General features: G+C 51.4%; 1 protein-coding gene across 1 annotated transcript; it reads left to right on the top strand.

The window, feature by feature from the left end:
* The first annotated feature begins 8,033 nt into the window (after positions 1 to 8,033).
* Positions 8,034 to 14,501, top strand: FCRLB (Fc receptor like B). Its single transcript, XM_058700699.1, has 7 exons — positions 8,034 to 8,356; positions 9,598 to 9,768; positions 10,096 to 10,116; positions 10,465 to 10,719; positions 11,976 to 12,242; positions 12,838 to 13,116; positions 13,965 to 14,501. The coding sequence occupies exons 2-7, from the start codon at positions 9,621 to 9,623 to the stop codon at positions 14,378 to 14,380; spliced, it is 1,386 nt and encodes a 461-aa protein (XP_058556682.1). The 5' UTR covers positions 8,034 to 8,356; positions 9,598 to 9,620; the 3' UTR covers positions 14,381 to 14,501.
* The last annotated feature ends 2,998 nt before the right edge of the window (positions 14,502 to 17,499 follow it).

Here is a 17,499-nt window from a genome sequence, read left to right as displayed (position 1 = left end):
CATTGAGGATGATGTTAGCTGTGGGCTTTTCATAAATGGCTTTTATGATCTTTAAGTATGTTCCTTCTATCCCGACTTTCTCAAGGGTTTTTATTAAGAAAGGGTGCTGGATTTTGTCAAAGGCCTTTTCTGCATCGATTGACAGGATCATATGGTTCTTTTCTTTTTTTTTGTTAATGTGATGTATCACGTTGATCGATTTGCGAATGTTGAACCAGCCCTGCATCCCAGGAATGAATCCCACTTGATCATGGTGAATAATTCTTTTTATATGCTGTTGAATTCGATTTGCTAGTATCTTATTGAGAATTTTTGCATCCATATTCATCAGGGATATTGGCCTGTAGTTCTCTTTTTTTACTGGGTCTCTGTCTGGTTTAGGAATCAAAGTAATACTGGCTTCATAGAATGAGTCTGGAAGTTTTCCTTCCCTTTCTATTTCTTGGAATAGCTTGAGAAGGATAGGTATTATCTCTGCTTTAAACGTCTGGTAGAACTCCCCTGGGAAGCCATCTGGTCCTGGACTCTTATTTGTTGGGAGATTTTTGATAACCGATTCAATTTCTTCGCTGGTTATAGGTCTGTTCAAGCTTTCTATTTCCTCCTGATTGAGTTTTGGAAGAGTGTGGGTGTTTAGGAATTTGTCCATTTCTTCCAGGTTGTCCAATTTGTTGGCATATAATTTTTCATAGTATTCCCTGATAATTGTTTGTATCTCTGAGGGATTGGTTGTAATAATTCCATTTTCATTCATGATTTTATCTATTTGGGTCATCTCCCTTTTCTTTTTGAGAAGCCTGGCTAGAGGTTTGTCAATTTTGTTTATTTTTTCAAAAAACCAACTCTTGGTTTCGTTGATCTGCTCTACAGTTTTTTTAGATTCTATATTGTTTATTTCTGCTCTGATCTTTATGATTTCTCTTCTTCTGCTGGGTTTAGGCTGCCTTTGCTGTTCTGCCTCTATTTCCTTTAGGTGTGCTGTTAGATTTTGTATTTGGGATTTTTCTTGTTTCTTGAGATAGGCCTGGATTGCAATGTATTTTCCTCTCAGGACTGCCTTCGCTGCGTCCCAAAGCATTTGGATTGTTGTATTTTCATTTTCGTTTGTTTCCATATATTTTTTAATTTCTTCTCTAATTGCCTGGTTGACCCACTCATTCGTTAGTAGGGTGTTCTTTAACCTCCATGCTTTTGGAGGTTTTCCAGACTTTTTCCTGTGGTTGATTTCAAGCTTCATAGCATTGTGGTCTGAAAGTATGCATGGTATAATTTCAATTCTTGTAAACTTATGAAGGGCTGTTTTGTGACCCAGTATATGATCTATCTTGGAGAATGTTCCATGTGCACTCGAGAAGAAAGTATATTCTGTTGCTTTGGGATGCAGAGTTCTAAATATATCTGTCAAGTCCATCTGATCCAATGTATCATTCAGGGCCCTTGTTTCTTTATTGACTGTGTGTCTAGATGATCTATCCATTTCTGTAAGTGGTGTGTTAAAGTCCCCTGCAATGACCACATTCTTATCAATAAGGTTGCTTATGTTTATGAGTAACTGTTTTATATATCTGGGGGCTCCGGTATTTGGGGCATAGACATTTATAATTGTTAGCTCTTCCTGATGGATAGACCCTGTAATTATTATATAATGCCCTTCTTCATCTCTTGTTACAGCCTTTAATTTAAAGTCTAGTTTGTCTGATATAAGTATGGCTACTCCAGCTTTCTTTTGGCTTCCAGTAGCATGATAAATAGTTCTCCATCCCCTCACTCTCAATCTAAAGGTGTCCTCAGACCTAAAATGAGTCTCTTGTAGACAGCAAATAGATGGGTCTTGTTTTTTTATCCATTCTGATACCCTATGTCTTTTGGTTGGCGCATTTAATCCATTTACATTCAGTGTTATTATAGAAAGATACGGGTTTAGAGTCATTGTGATGTCTGTATGTTTTATGCTTGTAGCGATGTCTCTGGTACTTTGTCTCACAGGATCCCCCTTAGGATCTCTTGTAGGGCTGGTTTCGTGGTGACAAATTCCTTCAGTTTTTGTTTGTTTGGGAAGACCTTTATCTCTCCTTCTATTCTAAATGACAGACTTGCTGGATAAAGGATTCTCGGCTGCATATTTTTTCTGTTTAGCACACTGAAGATATCGTGCCAAGCCTTTCTGGCCTGCCAAGTTTCAAAGGAGAGATCAGTCACGAGTCTTATAGGTCTCCCTTTATATGTGAGGGCATGTTTATCCCTTGCTGCTTTCAGAATTTTCTCTTTATCCTTGTATTTTGCCAGTTTCACTATGATATGTCGTGCAGAAGATCGATTCAAGTTACGTCTGAAGGGAGTTCTCTGTGCCTCTTGGATTTCAATGCCTTTTTCCTTCCCCAGTTCAGGGAAGTTCTCAGCTATAATTTCTTCAAGTACCCCTTCAGCACCTTTCCCTCTCTCTTCCTCCTCTGGAATACCAATTATGCGTATATTATTTCTTTTTAGTGTATCACTTAGTTCTCTAATTTTCCCCTCATACTCCTGGATTTTTTTATCTCTCTTTCTTTCAGCTTCCTCTTTCTCCATAACTTTATCTTCTAGTTCACCTATTCTCTCCTCTGCCTCTTCGATCCGAGCCGTCGTGGTTTCCATTTTGTTTTGCATTTCATTTAAAGCGTTTTTCAGCTCCTCGTGACTGTTCCTTAGTCCCTTGATCTCTGTGGCAAGAGATTCTCTGCTGTCCTGTATACTGTTTTCAAGCCCAGCGATTAATTTTATGACTATTATTCTAAATTCACTTTCTGTTATATTATTTAAATCCTTTTTGATCAGTTCATTAGCTGTTGTTATTTCCTGGAGATTCTTCTGAGGGGAATTCTTCCGTTTGGTCATTTTGGACAGTCCCTGGAGTGGTGAGGACCCGCAGGGCACTTCCCCCGTGCTGTGGTGTATAACTGGAGTTGGTGGGCGGGGCCGCAGTCCGACCTGATGTCTGCCCCCAGCCCACCGCTGGGGCCACAGTCAGACTGGTGTGTGCCTTCTCCTCCCCTCTCCTAGGGGCGGGATTCACTGTGGGGTGGTGTGGCCCGTCTGGTCTACTTGCACACTGCCAGGCTTGTGGTGCTGGGGAGCTGGCGTATTAGCTGGGGTGGGTAGGCAAGGTGCACGGGGGCGGGAGGGGCCGGCTTAGCTCGCTTCTCCTTAGGTGATCCACTTCAGGAGGGGCCCTGTGGCAGCGGGAGGGAGTCAGATCCGCTGCCGGAGGTTTGGCTCCGCAGAGGCACAGAGTTGGGTGTTTGCGCGGAGCGAGCAAGTTCCCTGGCAGGAACTGGTTCTCTTTGGGATTTTGGCTGGGGGATGGGCGGGGGAGATGGCGCTGGCGAGCGCCTTTGTTCCCCGCCAAGCTGAGCTCTGCCGTCCGGGGGCTCAGCAGCTCTCCCTCCCTTTGTCCTCCAGCCTTCCCGCTTTCTGAGCAGAGCTGTTAACTTCTGACCTCCCAGACGCTAAGTCGCACTTGCTGTCGGAACACAGTCCGTCCGGCCCCTCCGCTTTTGCCAGCCCGACTCGGGGGCTCTGCTTGGCCGGCGAGCCGCCCCTCCGCCCCGGCTCCCTCCCGCCAGTCCGTGGAGCGCGCACCGCCTCGCCGCCCTTCCTACCCTCTTCCGTGGGCCTCTCGTCTGCGCTTGGCTCCGGAGACTCCGTTCTGCTAATCCTCTGGCGGTTTTCTGGGTTCTTTAGGCAGGTGTAGGTGGAATCTAAGTGATCAGCAGGACGCGCGGTGAGCCCAGCGTCCTCCTACGCCGCCATCTTCCGGAACTCTCCCCATATCTTCAAATTCCTATGTGTTTTCTCCCTTTAGCTTTTCTTAGAGGTGATAAGAAGCCAAGTTTACCTCCTACAATGTGGAGTTGTTCCTTCCTTTATCGCTCCTCAAGGAACCATACCACCCTATTAAAGACTGTCCCACGTACCCTCGGTATTGCTGGATTTGGTGAACCTTTGTTTGTTGACCTTAAAGTCATGACTATATATGTTTCATACATTTTCCCCAGCCTCAATCAAGTCAGACAAACTAGCTCATTTTTTTTTTTTTTGCAGTACTGAAGAAACTTCACTTAATCTAACATTTATGTACAGAGTATTGTGCTCTTAGAAAAAAAAAGAAGCCGCTATATAGGGGAAAAGAATATAAATTTAACATGATCTCTGCTCTCAAAGAAGAATTTACTTGGGGCACCTGGATGGCTCAGTTGGTTAAGTGACCGACTCTTGATTTGGGCTCCGGTCATAATCTCGCACTCCATGTTGAGCCCCACGTTGGGTTTCTCTCTCTCTCTCTCTCTCTCTCTCTCTCTCTCTTTCTCAAAATAAATAAATAAACTTAAAAAAAAAGAGTTCCCTTGAAGTTTGTAAAGTCTAAGTTGATCACACTATATGTTCCTTTATTCCTTTATACATCTGTGGGAAAAAAAAACCAACAGCCTCTGCACAGGAAACAGTAAACAGAGTGAAAGGGGAACCTCTGAAGTAGGAGAAAATATTTGCAAACCACGTATCTCGTAAGGCATTCACATCCAAAATATATAAAGAACTCATACAACTAAATAGCAAAAAACCAAATAACTTGATTTAAAAATGGGCAAAGGACTTGAATAGACACTTCTCAAAATAAAACCTACAAATGGCCATCAGGTATCTGATGAGGTGCTCAACATCACCGGTCACCAGAGAAATGCAAATCTAACCCACTAGGAGATATCCCCTCGCACCTGTTAGACTGGCCACTATCAAAAAGACAAGAAGGGGGGTGTCTGTCTGGGTGTTTCAGTTGGTTGAGCTACTGACTCTTGATTTGGGCTCATGATCCCAATGTCGTGGGATCAATCTGTTGGGCTCCGTGATGGGCATGGAGCCTGCTTAAGATTCTCTCTTGGAGCACCTGGAAGGCTAGTTGGTTGAGCGTCCGACTTCGGCTCAGGTCATGATCTCACGGTTTGTGGGTTCGAGCCCCATGTCAGGCTCTGTGCTGACAGCTCGGAGCCTGGAGCCCGCTTTGGATTCTGTGTCTCCCTCTCTCTCTGCCCCTCCCCCACTCATGCTCTGTCTCTGTCTCTCTCTCTCTCTCAAAACTAAATGGATATTAAAAAAAAAAAGTTAAGAGGCGCCTGAGTGGCTCAGTCGGTTGAGTGTCCGACTTCAGCTGAGGTCATGATCTCATGATTCATGGGTTCGAGCTCCATGTGGGGCTCTGTGCTAATGTCACAGAGCCTGCTCGGAATTCTCTCTCTCCCTTCCTCTCTGCCCCTCCCTTCTCTCTCTCTCTCTCTCTCTCTCAAAATAAATACATAAACATTTTTTAAAAACTAAAAAAAAAAGATTCTCTCTCTTCCCCTGTCTCCTGCTTGCGCCCATGCGCTCACTCTTTTGCTCTCTTTCTCTCTCTCTCTCAAAACAACAACAAAAAAGACAAGAAGTAACGAGTATTGATGAGCACGTAGAGGAAAGAGAGCCCTGTGCACTGCTGGTGGGAATGTAAACCGGTGCAGCCACTATGGAAAACAGTGGGGTTCTTCAAAAAAAATTAAAAATTTTTAAATTTTTAAAAATTAAAAAAAAATTAAAAATATTCCCTATGAACAGGAACCCCACTTCCGGGTATATGTGTAAAGGAAGTAGAATCCGTATCTCAAAGAGATATCTGCTCTTCTGTGTTCAATGCAGCCCTTCTCACAATAGCCAAAGCATGGAAACAACCTAAATAGTGCTCAATGTGTATCGAAAGATGAACGGATGAAGAAAGTGTGAGATTTATGTGTGTATGTGTACATACTCACACACACTCACGCACACACATACACACGCCCACAATGGAATAGTATCCAGCCTTAAAAAAAATCCCGCCACTCCCAACAACATGGATGAACTTGGAAGACGTTAGGCTAAGTGAAATAAGCCAGAGACAGAAAGACAAATCGTGTGTGATCTCATTATGTGTGGAGTCTGAAATCGTCAAACTCGTAGAAGCAGCGAGTAGAATGGTGGCTGTCAGAGGCTAGGAAAGAGAGGGAGAGAGAGAGAGAGAGAGAGAGAGAGAATGAGGACGAGGAATCAGTTCGCGAGATCATGGAGGCTGAGAAGTCCCATGACCTGGCATCTGCAAGCTGGAGACACAGGAAAGTATAATTCAGTCCTAATCCAAAGGCCTGAGAACCAAGAGAGCTGATGATGTAAATCCCAGTCCAAGGGCCAGAGACGAGAAGATGAGATTTCCCAGTTCAATCATAGATGCGGGGGGGGGGGGGGGGGGCGGGGGGGCCAGGGTGGAAATGGTGGTTGGGGCAAATTTCTCTTAACTGTGACTTTTGTTCTAAAAGAGAAAATGGGGGTGGGGGGGTGGCTGGATGGCTCAGTGAGTTAAGCACCCGACATGATCTCCTGGTTCCTGAGTTCAGCCCCGTGTGGGGCTCTCTGCTGTCACTGCACAGCCTGCTTCGAATGGGGCACCCGGGTGTCTCAGACGGATAAGCTGAGGACTCTTGATTTCGACTCAGGTCACGATCTCCCGGTTTTGTGACTTCGAACCCCACGTTGGGTTCTGCACTGACAGTGCAGATCCTGCTGGAGATTCTCCCTCTCTCTCTCTGCCCCTCCCCCTGCTCGCACTCTCTCTTTCTCCAAAATAAATAATAAACCGCTTAAAAATAAGAGAAAATAATACCTAAAACACAATACCATTTATGTAAATCAATAACGAGATATTTCTCACAGATAAACATATGCATGAATGGATGCGCGTGGGGAGGAGAGAAGGGTCGTGTGAATAGAGGTAATAATAATCCTTTCTGAAAGGCCCCTTGCAAGGATGAAATGTGTCAGTAATATGGTGTCGGCCGCAGACAGGATGCTCACCCTCCAGTGCTCCCTGAGAGCGGGCTGGTGCCCTTACTGTCAGCAACAGCAGCCTTGTCATCATCATCACTGAAAGCATTTTAGTCATCAGAATTCTTATCAGAAGGTGGCATATCTTGCCCAGAAATTAGGTCATGATAAGCTCCAAAGAACTGCTCAGGTAACAAAATGATAATTGCTACATATCTCCATATAGCAAAGGGGTGAAGAATCGGAAATTCTGCAGGGGAAAGTCTGGCATGGAGAAAAAGATCCAAGTTGGGGAAAATGCAAAAAAAAAAAAAGCCTACTGTAACCAAATGTCGGGGGCCCCCAGGTGGCTCAGTCGGTTGTTAAGCGTCTGACTCTTGATTTCCGACTCTTGACCTCGGCTCTGGTCAGGATCTCATGGTTAGGTTCATGAGTTTGAGCCCTGCATCGGGCTCTGCACTGACAGTGGGGAGGCTCCTTGGGATTCTTTCTCTCTCCCTCTCTCTCTCTGCCCCTCTCCCGCATGCACTGTCTCTCTCTTTCTCTCTCTCAAAATAAATACATGAACCACAACAAAAACGAAATGTTGGGTGGGAAATTCTCCAAGTCCAGTTCTGAGCAGTGTGTGATGGGGACCATATGGATAGGTCTAGAGATTTTCAGGGAGAAGATACGGCTCATGAATATGTGGGTTGATCAGGTTTCTTGTGGAATCTGGTAAAGAGGCTGAGATCTGTGTTCTGAGTGATAAGAAGCCCCAAGAGAGGCTGCTTGCGGAGAGCAAGGACAGCTGACAGGTGCATTACATTCTGACCACGGGGGCGGTGGCCTGGTGCAGAAGTCAGACCCCTGAGTCAGGATGTGGTGAGGCCCACACTGGCCCTAGAGGAGGAGTCAGGCAGGGTGTTTGGGAGCCTTGTCTAGCCGGGGCACCCCTAAAGCAGGCAGTTTATAATCTCTGTTCCCAGTATGGAATTCTTCTCTCCCTCCCTCACCCCTGAGCCCTTATCAGGTTCCTCCCTCCTTTTCAGACCCATATGACTACCTGTCTTTTATCAAAACCTGCTCTGATACAGGATCTAAAGTGGCCATCAAAACTTAAGTGGCCAATCACATTTCCCTAAGAGGCATTTGCATTTTTAACAAAAACTGACACCTTAAGAGAAACTTGAGGGAATTCTCAGACCGGAGCTTAGGCCGTCAGCCAGCAAGAGGGGAGAGACTGTGTTTAAGAGGTGACAGCATCTGACAATCCTTTTCCTTTCTGCCAGAGTTCCAGAAGAAGGAGGTGCCCCAGTGCACTACAGGTGAGGACAGGAGACAGTCCAAAGAGACATACAATCAGGTTGGAAACTTCATTAAGTATTTACATGAGAATTCAGGTGCCCATTTGCTCAGGGTATGATCACATAGCTCGGAAAGCTCGAGAAGTAGAGCTGGGAGGTTGGACCTGAGAAGCTTCCGAGGGGCTGATGTGGTGACTTCTCTGCCACAGGTAAGGAGTCCCGGAACAGGGGAATGGTTGGGGGAGGCATGTAGGCATGGTTAGAAGGAAGGAAGGCACAAGTGAGTGGAGATGCCATAGGGCGAGATCACTGGGGTGGGTAGTAAAGAATTTTCACATTTCTGAGGGTTTAAGTTTTCCAGAAGGGAGGAAGAAGGGGAAACACATTGCATTTCTATTCTTTTTTTTTTTTTTAAGTTTTCTTTAAAGCCAGAGACAGAAAGACAAATCGTGTGTGATCTCATTATGTGTGGAGTCTGAAATCGTCAAACTCGTAGAAGCCATAGGGCTTTTTTAAAGTACTCATTTTGAGAGAGTGAGAGAGCATGAGTAGGGTAGGGACAGAGAGAGAGGGGGGGAGATTGAATCCCAAGTAACCCCACACTCAGTGCAGAGCCTGACACAGGGCTCGAACTCACAAATCGTGAGATCATGACCTGAGCCAAGATCCAGAGTTGGCTGCTTAACCGATTGAGCCACCTAGGCACCCCATATTTCTTTTTTTTTTTAATTAAAAAAAATGTTTTTAATGTGTATTTATTTTTGAGAGAGAGACAGAGTGGGGTGGAGGAGGGACCGAGGGAGAGGGAGACACAGAATCCGAAGCAGGCTCCAGGCTCTGAGCTGTCAGCACAGAGCCCCACGCGGGGCTCGAACCCATGAACCGTGAGATCGTGACCTGAGAGGAAGTCGGATGCTTCCCTGACTGAGCCACCCAGGCGCCACCCCCTCCCCCCATTTCTATTCATAACTGGAACTTTGGAAGACAGCGACACAGAAGGTGGTTGGCGAATCACACATTTCCATCCACTCATCTGTGGGCAGCTGTGAGCTCTGGGTGCAGGGAACCCAGTGTCAACCTCACTAGGCCTCACAACGATGTTTGTCACCAGGGAGCCAGCATCATAAAGGCCCTGGGTAGACCCTGAGGACATGAAGAGGTATTTCCTCAACTGAGGCTTACAGGGCCAGCTGGAAGGTGGGGAGGAGAGAGAATGGGAGGGGGGTGTCAACGGGAGCCCGAAGGTGGCAGGGTCGCCTGCCACCGCCTGGGGTTCTCTGTGGCTTCCTCGGGCCGCAGACGGCATGGGTTCTGCTCAGCACGCCTTCTCTACAGAGGCTGGCGCTGGCCTGAGAGGTGCCGTGGCTGTAGGGCTGGCAGGTGGGACAGCGCCTGGTGCCTGGGACACCGGAGGGCTGCGCTGACCCAGCCCACGTCCCGCTGTCTCCAGTCCGCCATCTTCAGGAATCAGGAATGGGTGAGCGAAGCCGCAATGCCTCCCAGGACTCAGGCGGCAGCACTGGCCACCTTCTCTGCCTCCTCCCCCACCCTACGCCAGGGCACCTGCACCGTTCTGCAGGCAGGTCCTTCATGTGGTCTCTGACGGCCCTACTGCTCCTGGGTGAGTCCTCAGTGCATCAGCAGCGACCCAAGCACTTTGGCTGTGGGGCAGGGTATGGGCCAAGGTGTGTGTGTCCGTGTGTGTGTGTGTGTGCGTGTGTGTGTGTGTGTGTGTGTGTTGGGGAATATTCCTCTATTCCAAACAGCAGTTCATTGTCTATTTCGGGAGGATAAAGAGGAGGGGGCTTTCTTGGGGCTGGGGAAACTAAAAGCAGAAGCAAAACAGGTCTTGAGACCCATGGGGGGTTTCCTATGGTCAAGAGGGCCCTTGCTTTCCTCTCACCTCCAACGTTCTTTTTCTTCTTCTTCTTCAATTCCTGTGTCGCAGTTCCAAGCGGCGGGCAAGCTGGTGAGTCCTCCACATCCCTGAGCCCAATTTTCTACACCCGCCACACCAATCCCCCTAAGGGAGCTCCCTGGGTACTCCCCACTTCCTGGCGGCCGTGGGACAGTGTCGCTTCCCACGCCTCCTCAGTCCCTGTGACTCAGTTTGCCTCCAAGCACCGAGAAATGGCTACAGATCAAGGGACTGGTAGTTTGTAACCCAGCGTGGTGTCTCCACAATCGGACTGCTTTAGTAACGCGGGTTGGGTCCTGGGAGCTGGAGTTTTCTCAGATTTGCCAACCCCAGACCACATTTTGGGCACCTCATCTTGATTCTCTTTTCCACCTTGCCCCCTCCCGCATCCCTCCCCAGCTACTCTGGAGAAGCCCGTATTGTCTCTACACCCGCCCTGGACCACAATCTTCAAGGGGGAGCGGGTGACCCTGCGATGTGATGGGTACCACCCTCCACTCCTGGAGCTTCGGCCCATCAGCACTCTCTGGTATTTGGGCCACCTGCTTCTGCCCTCTCACAAGAAGAGCATCGAGGTGCAGACGCCAGGGGTGTATCGATGCCAGACCCGGGGGGCGCCCGTCAGTGACCCCATCCACCTGTCTGTTTCCAATGGTGAGTGTTTGAACGCGAGGGCAGGGACTGCGCACATCTCCTCTGGCCGTACTGGCCCTCCTATGGGAGGGGACACTGGGCCACTCCCATTGGGGCAGGAAATGGGGGCTGTCTGGAGTCTTTGGAGCAGGCAGGGCCCTGCCTGGTGCTAAGACGTGAGACGCGTGGTAAGGCTTGCCTGGCCCCAAAGGTCCCCGCACCCCTCTGCCGCAGTGGGAGGCAAATAAACATTTGTGTTTGTTTCTGGGACTAGCTCAGAAGGGGAGAGGCTCTGAGGACCTGTAATACTGGACGGGGAGCTTTGGGGGAGGGCTCAGCCAGGGAAAGGGCGGAGCCAAGCCCGGAAAGAGAGAGTCCCGTGCAGGCCGCGTGCAGCTGGGAGAATCACTCCCGGCTGAGCAACGCGGTGCTTCTCTGTGCTTCCCAGCAGCCAAATAATTGTATCCGTGCCTTTGGCTGTTGCGCGGACGAGAAACGAAAGATGACTTGTTAAGGGCGCCGCAGAAGCAGCAGTTGAACCAAGCGCTTGAAAGCTATTGTGGACGTGCCCGTGTGCGCATAGGGGCCAATTCGGAGGCTGACTTCCTGGGGATACAGTAAAGGGTTTCCGAAGCAGGATGAGAAAATAGCAATAATCCCTTCTTTAGGGCACGGGATTGGCTATTTGGTAGGGAGTATTATGTCCCCTTAGCTCGACGGGCCACAACATGTATTCAGAAGTCAAATATCATTACTTAGCATTTACATACATTTCATGTCCATACTCTGTGTTTTGGAAGTTGGTGATACACAATACTGGCCACGAGAGAAGGTGATTACTGCCTGTGGAATAGAGGAGCATAGGGACTGTGGCTGTTACTCCAGAATTCTTTCTCAACGTAAAACTCCTGAAATGGCATCCAGAACGTGTTAGGGCTGCATAAGCATTAGCTGTGACGGTGATGATGGTGACGGTGACCCATAAATACAGGGTAGGGTGGGACGTACCGAAGGCTGTCCTGCGGGGGTTGGGGAAACGTCTAAACCCAGATCTAGGGGACGAGCAGGTCTCAACTCAAACGGGTGTGTCTGGGGGTGGGGGCGGGGGTGGGGGGGGGGAGTCTTCTCGGGCGCCGGCTGCTTCTGGAGCAGGGAGGGAGCTGGCGAGGCCGAGGAGAGCAACCGTGCGGGGAGGGCGGCGGGGAGGCGGAGAAGAAGGGAGACTCCCAGGGCCGGAGTTCTCTCGGAGTCAGGCCTGTCTGTGGGGACTGTCGTAGACTGGCTGATCCTGCAAGTGCCCTACGCCGCGGTGTTCGAGGGCGAGCCGCTGGTCATGCGCTGCCGCGGCTGGTACGACAAGGTGGTGTATAAGCTTCACTACTACCACGACGGCGAGGCGGTGCGCTACTTCCACTCCAGCGCCAACTACACGGTGCCACAGGCGCGCGCCGGCGACAGCGGCCGCTACCAGTGCTCGGGCATCATGCGCATCCCGGTGGAGAGCGCGCCCATGTTCTCCGCCAAGGTGGCCGTGACCGTGCAAGGTGGGGGACACCTGGGGCCCAGGAGGGAGGCGAGCGAGTCCCGGGAAATTCGGGGACGGGCACCGGGCGGGCGGGGAGGGCGGGGGTCAGGTAGCTGCCACGCAGCGGATTTCTCCCGCCGGCCACGCACGCTCTCGCCTCTCCTCCCCTGCGCAGTGAAGGCGACACCGAGGCACAGCCTGCGCGGGGGCGGGTGTCACTTCCCTCCAGCGCGCTCTGGCTGCTCACTCGGGGTGGGGACTCCATATAGGCGGCGGCTCAGTCCACAGCCCCAGGCAGAAGGCGCAGCCACCCCTCTAGGCCGCGGGACCCCAACTGGAGGTCATCGGGATGTGACAGGAAGCGTCTGGCCGGGTCCTGCCCCCTTGCAAGCTTTCCCCGTCCCTCGAGCCCCCTGCCCCGCCCTTCGGGAGGCTTCCTCCCTCCTCGGCGCGCACCCAGCCTCCTCCCACCCCTTCTCCGCGTCCGCGAGGAGCGCTCGCGGGAAACCCGAAGCACAGAGGGGTCGCGGGGCCGCGGACGCGGGGACCTCGTCCCCTGGGGCCCCTGCGCCGGCCCGCCGTGCACGCTCAGCCCCTGGAACCCCTCTCTGCAGAGCTGTTCCCGGCGCCGGTGCTCAGGGTGACCGGCCGGGCGGAGGCCCGCGGCGGGGTGGCGGTGCGCTGCGACACCCGCCTGCACCCGCAGAAGCGCGACACGCCGCTGCAGTTCGCCTTCTACAAGTACAGCCGCCCCGTGCGCCGCTTCGACTGGGGCGCCGAGTACACGGTCCCCGAGCCCGAGGTCGAGGAGCTCGAATCGTACTGGTGCGAGGCCGCCACCGCCACGCGGAGCGTCCGGAAACGCAGCCCTTGGCTGCAGCTCCCGGGGCGCGGTGAGTGACCGCACCCCCGGGGACGCCCCCCCACCCCGGGGACGCCCCCCACCCCGGGCCCGCAGCCCCGCCGCCGCCTCCGCGCCCCGAGTCTCCCTCGAGCCACCCCACCCCTCCAGCTCGCCGTCCTCGCCCTCCCTCCTCTCCACCTCACCCCTCCTCTTCACTGCTCCCCTCTCTTCCTCACTTCCCACCCCAGTCCCCCCCCCCGCCCTCCTCACCCCTTCCCTTCCCCCCTCCTCTCCTCCCCATCCCTACCCCGTCTTCCTCACTCCTCCCCTCCCTTCTCTCCACCCTACCCTCTGCGTCCTCCCCACCCCTCCTCTCTACCCCTCTTCTTCTTCTCCACCTCACCCCCCTGCCCTCCTTACTCCTCCCCTCCCTCCCTCCTCTCCACCTCCTTCCCCTCCTCACTACTCCCCCTCTCTTCTGTTCTCTGCGCAGCATCTCCTACCTCCCTCCTCTCCACCCCGTCCCCATCCCTGCCCTCCGCATCCCCCCTCTCCTCCCCATCCCTCCCCCGCACCTCCTCCCCTTTCCAGCCCTCCCCTCCCTCCCTCCTCTTCCGCTCGTCCCCTTCCCTGCCTCCCCATCCCCGCCTCCCCATCCCTCCCCCCCCTCCCTCCCTCCTCTTCACCCCATCCTCTCCACCCTCCTCACTGCTACCCTCCCTTCGTCCTCTCCGCTCCATCCACTCTGCCTTCCTCAACGCCCCCCCCCTCCCTTCCCTCCACTCCACGCCGTCCCTCCTTCTCCCCTCCGGCCCGCGTACCCCGCGTGCCTACGCGAGCGCCCAGGCCGCGGGAGGGTGAGAGCAGCCGCGCGGTTCTCTTGTGTTGCGTTCGCAGGTGCCGCCCCGGACTCGGCGTCCACCACCGCCCCAGTCCCACAGGCCGCAGCCTTGGCGCCCGGCAACCAGCCGCTTTCCTTCAGAAAGCCCCCTGTGTCCCGATCGGCCGCTCCGGTCACCTCCGTCCCGAACATCACCTCTCCGGGGCTGCGGTTCCCCGCGGGCAGAGCCCCCACTGCTGGGCCCCCAGCCTGCACCCCGCCGACGCCCTGGGAGCCATCGGCCTCCGGAGCCCTGAAGCCCGACGTGGACCTTCTGCTCCGGGAAATGCAGCTGCTCAAAGGCCTCCTGAGCCGGGTGGTGCTGGAACTGAAGGAGCCACAGGCCTTCCCAGAGCACGGGGACACCCCCGGGCCCCCCACTTCCCACTTGGCTGTGAGCCCGGCAACGCAGGCGACCGTCGTGGAGAGCTGAGGGGGCCTGGGCGCCACTGTCCCCTCCCCGGGCTCCTTCACCTGCAGCCTCTCCCGCTTGTCACCCGCAGAGACCTCGCGAAGCCACCTCTGCTGGCCTGCGGTCCTTTGGCGGTAGTTCCCAAGAAGCGCCATAAAGTGTGGTGGCTGACCATTTCCGTGTCCCGGAGCATGTTTGAGCCGTTCTCCTCACACTCCAGTGCTCTGAGCTCTTCCTTCCCCTCTCAAGACCTCCCTCCTGTTACTCTCTACCCCGGAGTTGATGCTTGGAAGTGAATTAGGCCACACTTAGCTTTTCTTTAAAAAAAAAAAAGTCTTTTTTTTTTTTAACATTTATTTATTTTTTGAGAGACATAGAGAGATAGAGTGCAAGTTGGGGAGGGGCAGAGAGAGAAGGAGACACAGAATCTGAAGCAGCCTCCAGGCTCTGAGTTGTCAGCACAGAGCCCAACGCGGGGCTTGAACTCACAGACTGAGAGATCATGACCTGAGCTGAAGTCGGACGCTTAACCCATTGAGCCACCCAGGTGCCCCACCCTCAGCTTTTCATACATGCCCACCCCTTGCGCATTTCAGCACAAGCAATATTATTTTGGTGCTTAAGGTCATTGAGGTAATGAGCCCTTTGGAACCTTCTAGGGTCAACTTGTAATTATTCATAATGAATTTTTAAGGTTGATTTTAAAAAAGGCTTTCAGTCCCATTTCTGATGAGTGTATACCCCAAAGTCCCAGAACCTATTTAGTTTTAATGTTTACTTATTTTTGGGAGACAGCCAGAGAGACAGAACATGAGGAAGGGAAGAACAGAGAAAGTGGCAGACACAGAATCCAAAGCAGGCTCCAGGCTCCGAGCTGTCAGCACAGCGCAGAGGCGGGGCTTGAACTCACCAACCATGAGATCATGACTTGGGTGGCAGTCAGATGCTTAACTGAGTGAGCCACCCAGGTGCTCCAATTCTATTTGGTTTTACAGGGAATGGTACTTGTGTGGCCCTCATTCCAGGCTATAAGGGTCAGAGTTCTATGAGACTCACCCAGATGCTCCCCCTGCCCCAGTATAGCTGGACAGACTGATGGACTTTGGTAGCAGCAGGCAGGCCATGCTCGGTTTAGCCATAACTTAAACAAGTGGTACTATTTACCATCCAGATGGTAAATCTACCATCCAGAAATTTCTTTGGAGGAAATTCAAGACAAATCCTTAAAAATGCAGAATTTTAGTTTTTAGCATTTTTTTTTTAACTCCCCTAAGAGCTGCTCCAACCCTAACACATCTAGACACACATGACCAGATCCAGATCCCGCCCTGCACGGTGATTTTATGTTACTTGAAGGAAGAAAGCAAGAGACCACATGATCATCTCAGGGATATGTTCACTATAAGTCTTATTTCCTGAGTCCTTCACCTGCCTGCTAGAGTCATTTGTTCTCTGCAGGGCTGATGTGACCTCTTCCCAGAAGGTCATTGAGTTCATGCCTCACAACATTTAAGGGGCACCGACAAAGGTTAAGGACCGGTAACAACTCTACCCTCCCATCTCTTATTTCTACTTGACCTTGCCACAACCCAACTTCTCCTTTCTTTTTGAGTGATTAACCAACATGCTTCCTCATATTCTTCTTAGTATTATTCTTCGCCGTATTGTTACAAAGTCACTGAAATTATACAGGGAGAGAGGCAGGCAGGCTCACGCGTTAAGTTCCAATGCAATGTGGTCAGTGCTCTCTGAAACACAATGGAAATCCAGAGAAGGAAGCTGAATCTTTAAGAAGAGTAAGAATGCAAGTGGAGATGGGAAAAAGAGTGAGAGTGGGTGTGTAGGCTGGGGAAGGAAAGGCATGGAGATTTGAAAGGCCCGAGTGTGTTTGTAGAACTGCAAAGCATTGAGAGTGGTTGGAGAATTGTGTGTGTTTCCGTGCGGAGAGGTGAATTTTAGGGGCAAGGTGGCAGGAGACGAACATAAAGAAGTAAAAGGGCACCAGAACGTGAAAGTCTTGTTAAGAAGTCCTTCAGCCTGTTGGACATTGGCGATGCGTCTTTGAAAACATTCTTTACTGAAAGCATCCATGAGCCTTAGTGGTGGAGATGCCAATTTAAAATTAGAAGTGAAGAAACACTCAAACTGATCTCAGTGGACATTTGCTTATTTCTGAGAAGATATGTCCCGGCCCCTAAATCCGGTACTGGGTTCTGGTTTACAAGAGTCTTGGGGCTCTGACTTCCAGCTTTCTAAAACAGGCTATCTCTTCTCAGAACTCTCCTCCCAGCACGGCTTCCCCCGATAAACCCACTTGCCAGACAAGGCTCCTCCTCCTCCTGAGTTTCGTTCCCCTGAAGTTTCTGCCATCTCTGAATTAGATAGGAAGTGACCAATATTAGTGCCAAGAAGCTTAGTAATCAACGGATCTCAAGTCAGAACGCCCCCCCCCCCGAAACAAAACAAAACAAACAACCAACTGGTCATTTTTCAAGGTGGGGGGGAGTGAAATAGCCTCTCACAGGAGAGTGAGAATGGCAGAAATCTCCTTCACTCATGAAGGTAGCAGCCTTAATACCCTTCTTCCTGTCCTGTTTGCACTAGAAATGCGGGGCTGGGGAGGAAAAAGATTTAAGGGGGAGAATGGAAGTCACTCGTGACTTCTCTCTCTGAGTGTGCGGTGTGTGTGTGTGTGTGTGTGTCACCGGGGCAGGAGGGATTGACACGTATACCCTCCAGACCACTGTTTGAACCCCCCCAGCTTTCGTAGATCATCCCCCGCAGCACCTTAAAGATTTCCAGGAAGGCCTACACTTGAAAAGAAAAGGAAATATCAGACAGACAACTTATTGTCCATGCCCCTTAGGCTAAAAAAAAAAAAAAAAGTCCTCATCCAGCCTCTCTTTGAGATTCCAACATGCATTTAGGGAAACAGAAGGCTGGCTAGCCCGGCCGCGCACAAGGAGAGCTCAGAGCTCATTCCCAAGCAGCAGGGATAGCAGCAAAATACTGGAGAAGCCTGGGGAGGAAGCTGCTTCTCTTTGGTTCTCAGATCAGTTCGGAGCCTCCGGCCTCAGACCCTCCCTAAACCTGCAGGGGTCCATTCCAGATTCCAGACAAGGAAACCAAATGTCTGCAGT

Source organism: Neofelis nebulosa, chromosome 15 (assembly GCF_028018385.1).
Source record: "Neofelis nebulosa isolate mNeoNeb1 chromosome 15, mNeoNeb1.pri, whole genome shotgun sequence".
NCBI classification, from domain to species: Eukaryota; Metazoa; Chordata; class Mammalia; order Carnivora; family Felidae; genus Neofelis; species Neofelis nebulosa.
The sequence above is the reverse complement of the archived record's forward strand: the minus strand, read 5'-3'. Positions and strand labels throughout refer to the sequence as shown.